The sequence below is a fragment of the Carcharhinus amblyrhynchos genome, chromosome 5 (genome assembly GCF_965287045.1).
Source record: "Carcharhinus amblyrhynchos chromosome 5, sCarAmb.v2.hapA, whole genome shotgun sequence".
NCBI lineage: Eukaryota > Metazoa > Chordata > Chondrichthyes > Carcharhiniformes > Carcharhinidae > Carcharhinus > Carcharhinus amblyrhynchos.
This window is the reverse complement of record NC_137328.1, coordinates 94,795,206-94,809,099: the sequence shown is the minus strand read 5'-3', so window position 1 is coordinate 94,809,099 and position 13,894 is coordinate 94,795,206. Positions and strand designations below refer to the sequence as shown.

At 43.8% G+C, this 13,894-nt stretch overlaps 1 protein-coding gene across 1 annotated transcript in view; it reads left to right on the top strand.

Annotated features, from left to right (window-relative positions):
• Positions 1-4,988: 4,988 nt before the first annotated feature.
• The window catches only part of msh3 (mutS homolog 3 (E. coli)), a 254,211-nt gene continuing 245,305 nt past the window's right edge, over positions 4,989-13,894 (top strand). Inside the window, exons 1-2 of the mRNA XM_080189206.1 lie at positions 4,989-5,229; positions 12,883-13,003. Coding sequence (XP_080045332.1) covers positions 5,086-5,229; positions 12,883-13,003 — 265 coding nt within the window. The 5' untranslated portion in view covers positions 4,989-5,085. The remainder of the gene's footprint in view (positions 5,230-12,882; positions 13,004-13,894) is intronic.

Sequence of the window (13,894 nt, the reverse complement as noted above, 5' to 3'; positions counted from 1 at the left end):
TCTCCACCTCTATCCTATCCATCCCATTCATCATCTTATACGTCTCAATGAGATCTCCCCTCATTCTTCTAAACTCTAACAAGTACAAGCCTAGTTTATTCAGCCTCTCCTCATAGCTCAACCCCCTCAACTCCTGCATCAGCCTAGTAAACCTCCTCTGCACTCCCTCCAAGGCCAAAATATCCTTGCGTAAGTGCGGCGCCCAAAACTGCACACAGTACTCCAGCTGCGGCCTCACCAGTGCCCTATACAGCTGCAGCAAGACCTCCCTACTTTTATATTCAATCCCCCTCGCTAATGAAGGCCAGCATCCCATTAGCCTTCCTGACCACCTGCTGCACCTGCAGGCTGGGTTTTTGCGACTCATGCACAAGGACCCCGAGGTCCCTCTGCACCGTCGCCTGCTGCAGTTTTTCGCCACGTAAGTAATAGTCCTTCCTACCATTATTCCTACCAAAGTGGACCACCTCGCACTTGCCAACATTAAATTCCATTTGTCAGTTCCTGGCCCATTCGCCCAGCCTATCTAGATCCTTCTGCAGACTCTCCACACCCTCCGCGCAATTTGCCGTTCCACCAATCTTGGTGTCATCAGCAAATTTGGACACCATACACTTGGTTCCCTCCTCCAGATCATCTATATAAATGGTAAATAGCTGAGGCCCCAGACCGACCCCTGGGGCACTCCACTAGTCACCAACCGCCAATCCGAATAGCACCCATTGACCCCCACTCTCTGCCTCCTATTTGACAGCCAATCCTCTATCCACGCTAACACCCTACCCCCAACTCCATGACCCCTTACCTTCTGCAATAACCTCTTGTGAGGTACCTTGTCAAACGCCTTCTGAAAATCAAGAAAGACCACATCCACCAGCTCTCCTCTATCCACCGCCCTAGACACATCCTCATAGAACTCCAATAAATTTGTCAGACACGACTTCCCCTTAACGAAACCGTGCTGCGTCTGCTCTATCAAGCAATTCCCCTCAAGATGCCTCGCTATTTCCCCCTTGATGACGGATTCTAACATTTTACCTACAACAGACATTAAACTAACCGGCCTATAATTCCCTGCCTTTTGCCTGCCACCCTTCTTAAACAACGGCATAACATTAGCCGTTTTCCAATCTTCTGGCACTTCCCCGGAATCCAGCGAGGTTTGGAAAATAACCACCAATGCATCCACTATCACCTCCGCCATTTCTTTCAGAACCCTCTGATGCATTCCATCTGGTCCTGGGGACTTGTCCACAATCAGTCCCTCCAGTCTGTCGAGCACCGCCTCTCTAGTAACAATAATGTCATTGAGACCCTCCTGTCCTACCATCTTTCCATCGCTAACACCCGGCAAATTATTCACATCCTCCTCCGTGAGGACCGAAACAAAAAAGTTATTCAAAGCCTCAGCCATTTCCCCATCCCCTACCACTAAGTCCCCCCTCGCATCCTCTAAGGGTCCAACGTTCACCCTGGCCAGCCTCTTCCTTTTTATATATTTATAAAAACTCTTGCTATCTTTTTTTATATTAAGCGCTAGCCCAGCTTCATAGTTTATCCTACCCTCCTTTATCAACTTCTTTGTCAATCTTTGTTGACATTTAAACCTCTCCCAATCCTCTTCTCGCCCACTACTCTTAGCTACTCTAAACGCCTCTGCTTTTAATTTAACACTTTCCTTCACCTCCCTCGTTATCCACGGCTTATTACCTCTCCTCCTACGATTCTTTTTAACCATCGGAATAAATTTCTGCTGAGCACCAAGAATGATCTCCTTAAAAATCCTCCACTGCTCCTCAGCAGACCTACCTTCCAACGCGCTCCCCCAATCAACATTCGCCAATTCTTCTCTCATCCTTCCGTACGCCCCTCTGTTCAAACAAAGGACGCGTGTCCGGGAACCCACTTTCTCCTCCTCCATCTGCACCAGAAACTCCACCATACAATGATCACTCTCCCCAAGAGGATCCTTCACCACAAATTCCCTAATTCTACCCACCTCGTTACATAACACCAGATCCAAGATAGCTCGCTCCCTTGTCGGCTCCAACACACACTGTTCAAGGAAACTATCCCGGCAGCATTCCAAGAACTCCTCGAGCCCATGGGTCAACCAATCAATATGTAGATTGAAATCCCCCATAATTATTGCCGTTCCATTCCTGCATGCCACATTTATTTGTGCGTTAACAGCCCGCCCCACCTCCAGATCATTATTCGGGGGCCTATAGATGACACCCACCAGCGCCTTCCTCCCTTTGCTGTTCCTAATCTCCACCCACAACAATTCCACTTTCTGCTCTTTGGTTCCTATATCATCCCTTGCTACCACCCTGATGTTATCCTTAATCAGCAGAGCTACCCCCCCCCCCCCCCCCCCCCCCCCCCTTTTCCCTCCCGCCTATCCTTCGTAAACACTTGATACTCCTGGACATTCAGCTCCCAGTCCCTGTCACCTTGCAGCCACGTCTCTGTAATGGCCACCAGATCATATCCATTTGTGCTGATCTGCGCCACCAGCTCATCCACTTTATTCCGAATGCTTCGTGCATTTAGATAAAGTGCCTTCATCCCAGCCTTCACCTGGACCCTATTTGCCAGAACGCCACCAACCATACTCACGCCCCCGACTCACTTTATTATTGGGACATCCTCGGCCTCTTCCCTTACCTGTATTCTCTCCTTAACTTTAGGCCTCGTAACGTCACCTACCCTCGCACCCCCCCCACCCCCCCCAATTAGTTTAAAGCCCTACCAACAGTCCCATTTACACGATTCGCCAGGACTCTGGTCCCAGCATGGTTCAGACCAACCCCATCCCGCCCGAACAGGTCCCACCTACCCCAATACTGATGCCAATGCCCCATAAATTCAAACCCATTCCTCCCACACCAATCCCTGAGCCACCCATTCACTTCCTTAATCTTATCAACCCTACGCCCGTCTGCACTCGGTTCAGGCAGTAGTCCAGAGATAACCACCTTGTCGGTTCTACTTTTTAATTCCATTCCCAGCTTTTCATACTCCCTCCCCAGATCCTCAGTTTGCATTTTGCCTATGTCGTTGGCACCCACATGTACTACAACGACTGGATTCTCACCCTCCCATTCCAGGTTCCTCTGCAGCCCAGATGTGACATCCTGGACCCGAGCACCAGGCAGACAACACACCCTTCTGTGCACTTTGTCATTGTGACAAAGGACAGTGTCAATACCCTTAACCCCACTGTCCCCAATTACGACTACGTTCCTTATCACCTTCTCTTTGCCTGTATCCTGCGTCTGCATCACTGTACTGTGTGCAGTTTGCTCACAAACCTCACCTCCCTCGTTCTCGTCCACACTGGAAGCAAGAACCTCAAACCTGTTATGCAGATTGAGAGGCTGAGGCATCCGGTCCCCACCCTCTTTCCTCCGGTCCCCACCCTCCTTCCTCCGGTCCCCACTCTCCTTCCTCCGGTCCCCACCCTCCTTCCTCCAGTCCCCACCCTCCTTCCTCCTCTCAGCAGCCCCCTCTTGTTCCTGACCCTTAGAGTTAGCCAGTCTAGGGGGGGTGGATGTCTCTTGCACCCCATTGACAATGGCACCCTCTCTCCCCCTGATGAGCCTCAGTGTCTGAAGCTCAGAGGCCAGCTCATCTATCTTGAGCTGGAGCTCCTCCAGCAACCTGCACTTACTGCAGACGTGGTCACTGGGAAGGACCCTGGCTGTCAAATAGGAGGCAGAGAGTAGGGGTCAATGGGTGCTATTCGGATTGGCGGTTGGTGACTAGTGGAGTGCCCCAGGGATCGGTGCTGGGGCCTCAGCTATTTACCATTTATATAGATGATCTGGAGGAGGGAACTGAGTGTATGGTGTCGAAATTTGCTGATGACACCAAGATTGGTGGAACAGCAAATTGTGCGGAGGGTGTGGAGAGTCTGCAGAAGGATCTAGATAGGCTGGGCGAATGGGCCAGGAAATGGCAAATGGAATTTAATGTTGGCAAGTGCGAGGTGGTCCACTTTGGTAGGAATAATGGTAGGAAGGACTATTACTTACGTGGCGAAATCCCAGCTATCAAATTAGTTGTCCTTCACCGCACCTTTTCTTTTGGCTTTATCAATTTCTCCTAATCTGGTGACCAGAATTGTGCCCACTATTACAATGGTTGTACAAACTCTTCCTGAGATTTGTACTCCAAGATAACCCCAAAATGTGATCGTATTCTTTATGACTGTTGACATTGAGCTGATGGTTTCAGCAAATCTCCCGCCAAATCCCTCCCAATATGTTGTTGTATTTTGTAGAATAATGCCATTTAAGTTTAAAGTTTATTTATTAGTGTCACAGGTAGGTATATATTAATGCTGCAATGAAGTTACTGTGAAAATCCCCTAGTCGCCACACTCCAGTGCCTGTTCGGGTACACTGAGGGAGAATTCAGCACGGCCAATGCACCTAACCAGCATGTCTTTTGGACTGTGGGAGGAAACTGGAGCATATGGAGGAAACCCATGCAGACACGGGGAGAATGTGCAGTCTCCGCAGAGACAGTGACCCAAGCTGGGAATCGAACCGAGATCCCTGGCGCTGTGAGGCAGCAGTGCCACAGTGGTAATATTGTCCCTGCCCATTCTCCTTTCTAAATTTTTTGTGTTTGTTCATATGGTCATGTAAGATCTTCAATCAGTCTCCCTCAGGTTCGATGCAGTGGTGCTTAATTGCTGTATCTTTGCGAAGAAACATAGAAATATATTTTTGTGAACAAGGTGCCCCTTTAAGGAATACCTTTTGTTACTAATGGTGCAAAACAGGTGAGAGGAAATGGGCCATTTTGCAGGCAGTAGGCAATGTGTGTGATACATTGTAGTGAAGTGGAGATATTCATTGTTGCCCTGCCATGGTGTTACAGTGAAGAGGGTGCAGCTTTAAGAGCAGAACAACAGCAGCACGTGGGTCCCAGCTCCGGCTTCAGTGCTAAACACTGCCCCTGACGTGCCTCCGCCGACACTGCCGTAGCAGCTCCGGAATTGTGCCGATCTGGCTGCTGAATTCCGGCTTTACTCAGGGACTTTACCCGCGGGGGGCCTGCTGGATATTTGTAATGTCCAAGACGAAAGGCCGCGGGAAGAAGAGTGCTGGGAACCAGGCTGTAATAAGCAAGTTCTTCCGCCCTGTAGCCAGCAATGATCAGAGGCAAGACAATGCAGCAACAAGCTCCCTCACCTCAGAGAGAGCAGGGCAGCAGGTCAGTCATTGCTGGGTTATGGTGTGCCATTCATTTACAAATTGGTTAATTAATAAAAGCAGTGTGATTTTGATATGTAGTGCATGTGTGCAAAATACATGCTCTGACATTGAAAACAAACTGTGATAACTTGATAACATGAGTAATTTTGTTTTGTCAGATATCCACTTCCTGATGTCTTTGTTTCTAAAACATTTATTTTTAAAGGCTAATTTTTTGTATGTTTTATTTTGTTGTTGCTAGTTTTGGGGTATCTGCAGCCTGAGGTTGTGTAGGAGTGTTGTAACTTTCTTGTGTATCTACTCTGAAACTCTAAACTCAAGGCCTGCATGGTGAGGACATTTTGTGGTTTGCATTGATGCAGAATTATTGAAAGTGAAAAAGCCACCTGGTTTATCAAACCCGTTTCTTTCACAGATGTAATGTAAGATCTACCAGTAAGTTTACATCTGCATGGGATTGTCTTGAGATGGTTAGCAGATAAGAAGCAAAGCATAAACAAGTCTTTTTCTGATTGGCAGTCAGTGATTAGTGGGGTTCTGCAGGAATCTGTGCTAGGACCTAATTCCAACATTATATGTTAATGATTTAGAATAGAGAACTGAATGTATTATCTCCAAATTTGTAGATGATACAAAGTTGGGTGAGAGGGTGAGCTGTGAGGAGGATGCAGAGATGCTTTAGCATGATTTGAATAGGTTGAGTGTGTGGGCATCTGCATGGCAAATGCTGTATAATGTGGACAAATGTGATGTTATCCAGCTTAGTAGCAACAATAGGAAGACAGATTATTACTTGAGTGGGTGTAAATTGAGAGGTGGATACTCAAAGAGACCTCGGAATCCTCATGTGTCAGTTGGTGACAGTAAGTGTGCAAACACAGCAGGCAGCAAAGAAAGCAAATGGTGTGTTGGCCTTCATAGTGAGAGGATTTGAGTACAGGGATAGGGATGTTTTGATGCAATTAAAGTGGGGGGGGGGGGGGGAGAGAGCTGTTGGTGAAGCCACATATGGAGTATTGTGTGCAGTTCAGGTGTCCTTATCTGAGGAAAGATGTCCTTGTTATAGAGGGAGTACAGCGAAGGTTTACCAGGCTGATTCCTGGGATGGCAGGTCTGTCGTAAATTGGTTAGGATTATGTCCACTGGTGTTTAGAAGAGTGAGGGGAACTGGAGTTCATAATGTGAGGGTAAGGGTTAAACTTTTTAGAAGAGGTGAGGAGAAATCTCTTCACCCAGAGAGTGGTGAGTGTGTGGAATTTACTACCATTGAATGTAGTTGAGGTCAAAAGGTGGTGTAATTTCAAGATGAAATTAGATATAGCTCTTGGGGCTAAAGCGATCAAGGAATAAGGGAGGAAGGGGGATCAGGATATTAAATTCTGATCTGCCATGATCAAGATGAATGGTGGAGCAGGCTTGAAGTGCCGAATGGCCTACTTGTTCTTCTAGTTTCTATATATCTTATAAAATTATAACATGGTGAGACAGGGTAGATGCAGAAAGAATGTTCCCATTGGTGGGGGAGTCCAGAACTAGGGGTCATAAAGTTAAAGTTTATTTATTAGTCACAACTAAGGCTTACATTAACACTGCAATGAAGTTACGGTGAAATTCCCCTAGTTGCCACGCTCCAGCGTCTGTTCGGGTCAATGCACCTAACCAGCACGTCTTGCAGGCTGTGGGAGGAAACCAGAGCACCCAGAAGAAACTCACACAGACATGGGGAATAGGTGCAGACTCTGCTAAGAAAGTAACCCAAGCCAGGAATTGAGTTTGGATACCTGGAGTTGTGAGGCAGCAGTGCTAACCACTGTGCCATTATGCATCCAGGATAAAGGATAAACCTTTTAGAACTGATATGAGGAGAAATTTCTTCACCCAGAGGGTGGTGAATGTGTGGAATTCAATACCACAGAATGTAGTTGTTTGATTTCAAGAAGAAATTAGATATAGTTCTTGGGGCTTAAGGGGAAAGGGAGGATTAGGATATTGAACTCGATGATCAGTCATGATCAAAATGAGTGGCAGAGCAGGCTCAAAGGGCCGAATGGCCTACTTCTGCTTCTAGTTTCTATAAATTACCCTGAGTAAAACCTCAAGTAAGATAGAGAAAAACAGAAACATACTAAAGCGATAGTCAAAGCTAGAGCTTCCAAGATGACAAAAGATATAGAGATTAAAATGTGATAGGATAAATAACCCCTTATGACAAATGTTAAGCTCATAATATGTTGAGAAACATGTTTAATATGTAAATACAGAGAAGATTTTAAAACAGGATTAAGAGTGAAGACAGAATTCCTGAATAGAATGTTTATAAAGACTTTGAGCTGCCTTTGTGTTGTAAGTAGCTTTTTGAAAAATCTTTTACGGAATGTAGGCATTGCTGGTAAAGTCACGCCAGCACTGTTGGTAGACTTACAATAGATGGACTACAGCGGTTCATCTTTGTAAGGAAATTAGAGATAGGCAACAAATGCTGGCCTTGCCAGCAATGCTTACCTCTTGTGGAAGTATTAAAAAATGGTTGGATTGCAGAGATGACTCATCTGGTCTACCTCAGCAGATCAGGATCTATCATTTTCTACAGAGTATTTGACTGCCTCTCAGCGACCTTACATGACCTTATCTGTACACTTTGTTCTGAAACAGAAACACTTCTTAAAGAGTTGATTAGCATGAAATTAATTCCTTTTGTTGTGTGCCCCTTCCCTTTCTGCTCCAAAGAGGTGTAGTCTAGGCTGATTGGCCATTGTAAATTGCCCCTTAGTGTCGAGGTAAACATATGGTGTTATGGGGATAGGGCTTGGGTGGGATTGTTGTTGGTGCAGACTCAATGGGCCGAATGGCCTCCATTTGCACTGTAGGGTGATACATAATATTCACAGTCTGAGTTGAACAACTTGTTCCTAATTCATCCATATTTCTCAAATTCCATCAAACTGTATGATTTGCTAAAGTGATTTTCTGTGTGCTTAATAACATGATGATAACAGTATATCATTAATCCTTTTAACATTCCTTCAAAATTGTAAAACAAAAACAAGACCGTGTTACTAACTTAAAATTGTTGAATTTTAATTATTCCTTCAATATTTCTTTTAAACCATTTAAGGAGGTTCTTGCACTACCAGTGTTTCATACCAATGCTCAAATTTTGTATTGACACTAAACGGACTGTAAACCTGGAGTCAAGAATCCAACCCAATTTCTGTGGAAGAGAAAATATCTCACTGCCTAAGTTTAAATAGAATATAAATCTAATGTCACGACAATGTTACACTGGTATTCCAAAATATATTTTAGAAAATTACCTGACTTCAATTAATTTTTGTTAATTTCTGCACAGAAAGAATCTTTGTTAGTTACTGAGAAATGTACTTTTAAGTTAAACCTTGGTTAATGGTGTTTGGGTAATGGGGTTAAGCTAATAGGATAACAGCTGTTGGAATGCTCAAAACATACATACATCCTTAGACAATGATGGATTATTTGACATTTCAATAGTAAGTGCTGCTGCAAGAAGTCTAATTCATTTGAACTTAGCAGGGGTTATTTGTTCTTAAGAATCCAGCACATTGTGGCAAAGAAGAGATAACACCATGGGATCTGATTCTCCACAGTTAGGTTCACAGAAATGGGAAAAACAAGTCTCTCTTTGGGCCTCCTATAGTCTGAGTTCAGTGCAGAACGGAGTGAGTTTTCAATCAGCAATTCATCTTGGCATAATTATCTCTGATTCAGAATCTCACTGACTGTCCTGGCTTGAGACAATTCACACTTCTTTACCCTGTGCTTAACCCTTTCTCCATTCACATTGTCTGCATCAGTAAAGACATGATTACCTGTTAAGACTCGCATTCCAACCATTATCTTCTAATTGAGTTTATGTTTAAATATGCCGTGTTTGTGAAAGAAATCCTGCACTCACGAGATGAAGGTGCAGCATTCTGAAAGCTCGTGCTACCAACTAAACCTGTTGGACTTTGACCTGATGTTGTGAGACTACTTATTGATCCTGATTAGTAGACTTCAAGAATTTATAACTGTTACCTACATAAATTTCTCTTATCACCTGCAAAGTGGCCTTCTAAAACTAAAATAAAGGCCATCAATGTTTGTATTTGGAGAGTTTCAATCTGTAATAAAGGCAAAATTCTGCAGATGCTGAAATCTGCAACATAAGAACATAATAAGAACATAAGAAATAGGAGCAGGAGTAGGCCATCTGGCCCTTCGAGCCTGCCCCGCCATTCAATAAGATCATGGCTGATCTGTCGTGGCTCAGTTCCACTTTCCCGCCCTCTCCCCATAACCCTTAATCCCCTCTCTTATCAAAAACCCATCAACCCGCTTCTTAAAAATATTTAGCGAGGCAGCCTCCACCACTTCAACGGGCAGAGAATTCCAGAGATTCACCACCCTTTGAGTGAAGAAGTTCCTCCTCAACTCCGTTCTGAACTGCCCCCCCTTTATCTTGAGGCTGTGCCCCCTAGTCCTACTGTCTTTTTTGAGCGGGAAGAGTCTTTCCACCTCTATCCTATCCATCCCATTCATCATCTTATACGTCTCAATGAGATCTCCCCTCATTCTTCTAAACTCTAACGAGTACAAGCCTAGTTTATTCAGCCTCTCCTCATAGCTCAACCCCCTCAACTCCGGTATCAGCCTAGTAAACCTCCTCTGCACTCCCTCCAAGGCCAAAATATCCTTGCGCAGGTGCGGCGCCCAAAACTGCACACAGTACTCCAGCTGCGGCCTCACCAATGCCCTATACAGCTGCAGCAAGACCTCCCTACTTTTATATTCAATCCCCCTCGCTATGAAGGCCAGCATCCCATTCGCCTTCCTGACCACCTGCTGCACCTGCAGGCTGGGTTTTTGCGACTCATGCACAAGGACCCCGAGGTCCCTCTGCACTGTCGCCTGCTGCAGTTTTTCGCCACGTAAGTAATAGTCCTTCCTACCATTCTTCCTACCAAAGTGGACCACCTCACACTTGCCAACATTAAATTCCATTTGCCATTTCCTGGCCCATTCGCCCAGCCTATCTAGATCCTTCTGCAGACTCTCCACACCCTCCGCACAATTTGCCTTTCCCCCAATCTTGGTGTCATCAGCAAATTTCGACACCCTACACTCGGTTCCCTCCTCCAGATCATCTATATAAATGGTAAATAGCGAAAACAGAAAATGCCGAAAAATATCAGCAGGCCTGACAGTATCTGTGGCGAGAGAAGAGAGCCAATGGCCCTGATTTTACCAGCAGGTCATAGAATGGCATTCTTCGTTAGCCTCAGGCATGATCTTACGAGCCTTGGGTGGGCGTGCCGGTAAAATTCTGGCCAATGTTTTGAGTCAGGATCTGATGAAGGGTCATCCCAACTCAAAACGTTAGCTCTATTCTCTCTCCATAGACGCTGTCAGACCTGCTGAGGTTTAACAGCATTGAGAGTTTCAGTCTGCATGATTGGGGAAATCTTTCTGTCCCTTTCACTCTGCCTCTGTCTCTCCTGTCCCTCGTTTTTTTCAGACTGAATTTGACAGAACTGACTTTGTCGGTTTTTGTTGATACATTTCCGACTCCCACTACTATCATTCTCAAAATTTGTCAGAATATATTTATGTCCAACTATAAGTTGTAATTAAAAGCAAAATACAGCGGATGCTGGAAATCTGAAATAGAAACAAAGTGCTGGAATAACTCAGGTCTGGCAGTATCTGTGGAGAGGGAAATTTAATTCACATTTCAAGTCTGGTATGACTTCAGGACTGTTTATATAAATTGTAATGATTAGTTTTTAGTTTTTTAAATTGTGCTTTTGGATTTGAGATTCTAAACTTGTGTGTAAATGTTAGTGTACATTACTAATATGAATTCATACTCCATATCTACTCATTCACATTTTGGTGAATCTCCCCATATTCAGTCTTGTTGGTGTTGTCCCATTCTAGTCTAATTTCTTTCTGAAGTAGTAATGACCTGGAGGTGATATTTAGCAATGTCTCAGTAGATGCTGTTGGAATATACAGAAGGTTACTGTATGCAAGTGCCCTAAATGATATCATAGAAAGAAAACTATACAAAAAGAAGTGAGTACTACATTGCAGGAAAAGCCTCATACTTTAATATGTAAAAGAAACACATTTGTTGAATGAATTCTTAGACTTGGTCATGGTTGATTCCTGAATATTTTATATGTGAGTAGTAAATTGAAGAATACACATGGCAATATAAAAATAGATGCCTTGGATGAGGCTGTACCTCAACGTGTAATTATGTACCATGAAAAGTTTGGAGGAACAGGGCAGCTCTTTCTTCATTTTCCCACCCCCCACCCCCTAATGATTTTCACCTGTGTACAAAAATTAGTGACACTGTGCTGAGGCGAGCAGACTGCAGTTCTGATTATACTTCAGTTACATAAATTGGAGCACAGAGTGTTGTGAGGAAATTTGCTAGAGATATTCACAATCATGAGGGGTCTGGACAGAGTACATATGGAGAAGCTGTTCCCTCTGCTGGAAGAATTTAGAATTGGGGGTACAGATTTAAGGTAATTGGCAACATGAGGAAAATCTTTTACACACAGCATGTGATTGGGATCCAGACGGCATTGCCATGGTGTGTGCTGGATGCAGATTCAATTATGGTTTTCATGAGAATTGGATTGTTATCTGAAGAGGAAGAATGTATCAATGTCTTATTAATCACATTGTTGAGGTCCAATGGCAATCACTTTTAGTGGCAATTAAATTTGAAAAGTTTAATGGCAATTTCATTGTTAAACAGATGATAGGTATTGGTCTCATGCTGTGGATAAAGGGGAACTGGTGGATGTACTGTACTTATTTAAGATTAGACCAGTATTGTGTGCTGATCAATATACACTGCTGCTTATTGAAGACTTATTTGCTGGACTACCTGGCGTCTGAAATTCAGTAAAATAGATCTGTTCCTAGTGTACTTACAAATGAATGTGGCTGCAAGTTTACAACCGTTATTCACTACTATGGCACACCAAGGTCTGTTTAGATAGCAGAGACTGCCATTTATACTGCCATGGATAGGATAGAGGTGGAAAGACTCTTCCCGCTCAAAAAAGACAATAGGACTAGGGGGCACAGCCTCAAGATAAAAGGGGGCGGTTTAGAACGGAGTTGAGGAGGAACTTCTTCACTCAAAGGGTGGTGAATCTCTGGAATTCTCTGCCCGTTGAAGTGGTGGAGGCTGCCTCGCTAAATATTTTTAAGACGCGGGTTGATGGGTTTTTGATAGGAGAGGGGATTAAGGGTTATGGGGAGAGGGCGGGAAAGTGGAACTGAGCAGCGACAGATCAGCCATGATCTTATTGAATGGCGGGGCAGGCTCGAAGGGCTGGATGGCCTACTCCTGCTCCTATTTCTTATGTTCTTATTTAGGATAACATCCACACCTGCTCTATTCCAAAGATCCATGGATTAAGTTCTGAGTGGGCAAAATGGTGTACAACCTTTTCAAGAAGGCAGCTGCAGCTTGAAGTAAAGACTCAGCTGTACTCAGAAGAGCAGGACAAGAAGATATAAACATTAGTGATGTCCAAGCTAAATATCTTCACGATCTGATATTTATTTATTTCTTGCTTTGATCATGAAAATTCACCTGCTCCAGACATCGGATCCTGGCAGGAAAAAGAAAGCAGATGTCAATCCAGGTGAACCCAAGGCAAAACTCAGGAAGGTGGCAAACCAGGAAAAGAATGGAAATGGGGAAATATTCAAAAAGGGTTGCGGTAAGTACATAATTGTCAGATTATTTTTATTGGTTATCAGTATCAAAGCTGGCATTAGAGTCAATGTAATTAATAGTCGTCATTTCCTCATGCCTCTGTGACCTTGGGAGTTTATTCTACAATACAGTTATTTAAAATCCAAACCATTGCTGCTGATTGGGTTGTGTTATGTAATGTTAGGATGTTATTAAAATTAATGTATAGTTTTTTTTGCACAAGTAATATCAAATTGCCATGTATTTTTTAACCATGTCTGGGCGGCAGCTAAGAGAAAGGAAAGAATAGGGAACTGGGTGTTCTTTGCAATTGATCCAATTGCTGATCAGAGTCATGAAGCAGTTTAGATACAGATGAGGTGTTGAAGAAGCAGCAGCAGACAAAAAGGGACAGCCACTTTCAGCTAGAGCCAGTTTGTGCAAAAGATAATTTTCTTCATTGAATTGAAGACCTTTCCTAAATCCTTGCCACCTGAGCTGTACAGAGCTGTGTCACTGGCTAGATTTAACAAATAGATTTATAGTTATTATTTTAGAAATGGGGTCTGAGCAGAAGTTAGGATTTTGAGGGAAACAAATATTTTCAGTTTTGGAGGGACTAAATGCTTACTGTTAACTTGCTGAAGTATCAGATTGTTCTCTTTTTTTTAATAAATACTTTTATGAAAGAGAGGTCGAGTTCTCACTGTTTCCACAAATGTTTCACTAATGTCTAAAAAGAAGCGCTCTATAAAATCAGTGTTTCAGATTGGAACTCTCTCGCACATAACCTCGATGGGATAATACTTGTAATTGGTCTGATAACCTCAATCATCCTGCTCTGAGAGGGAGAATCTTTCTTGTCCTACCAAATGACTGCATTTGACATCAAGGTGATATTTGACAGAGTTTGGCA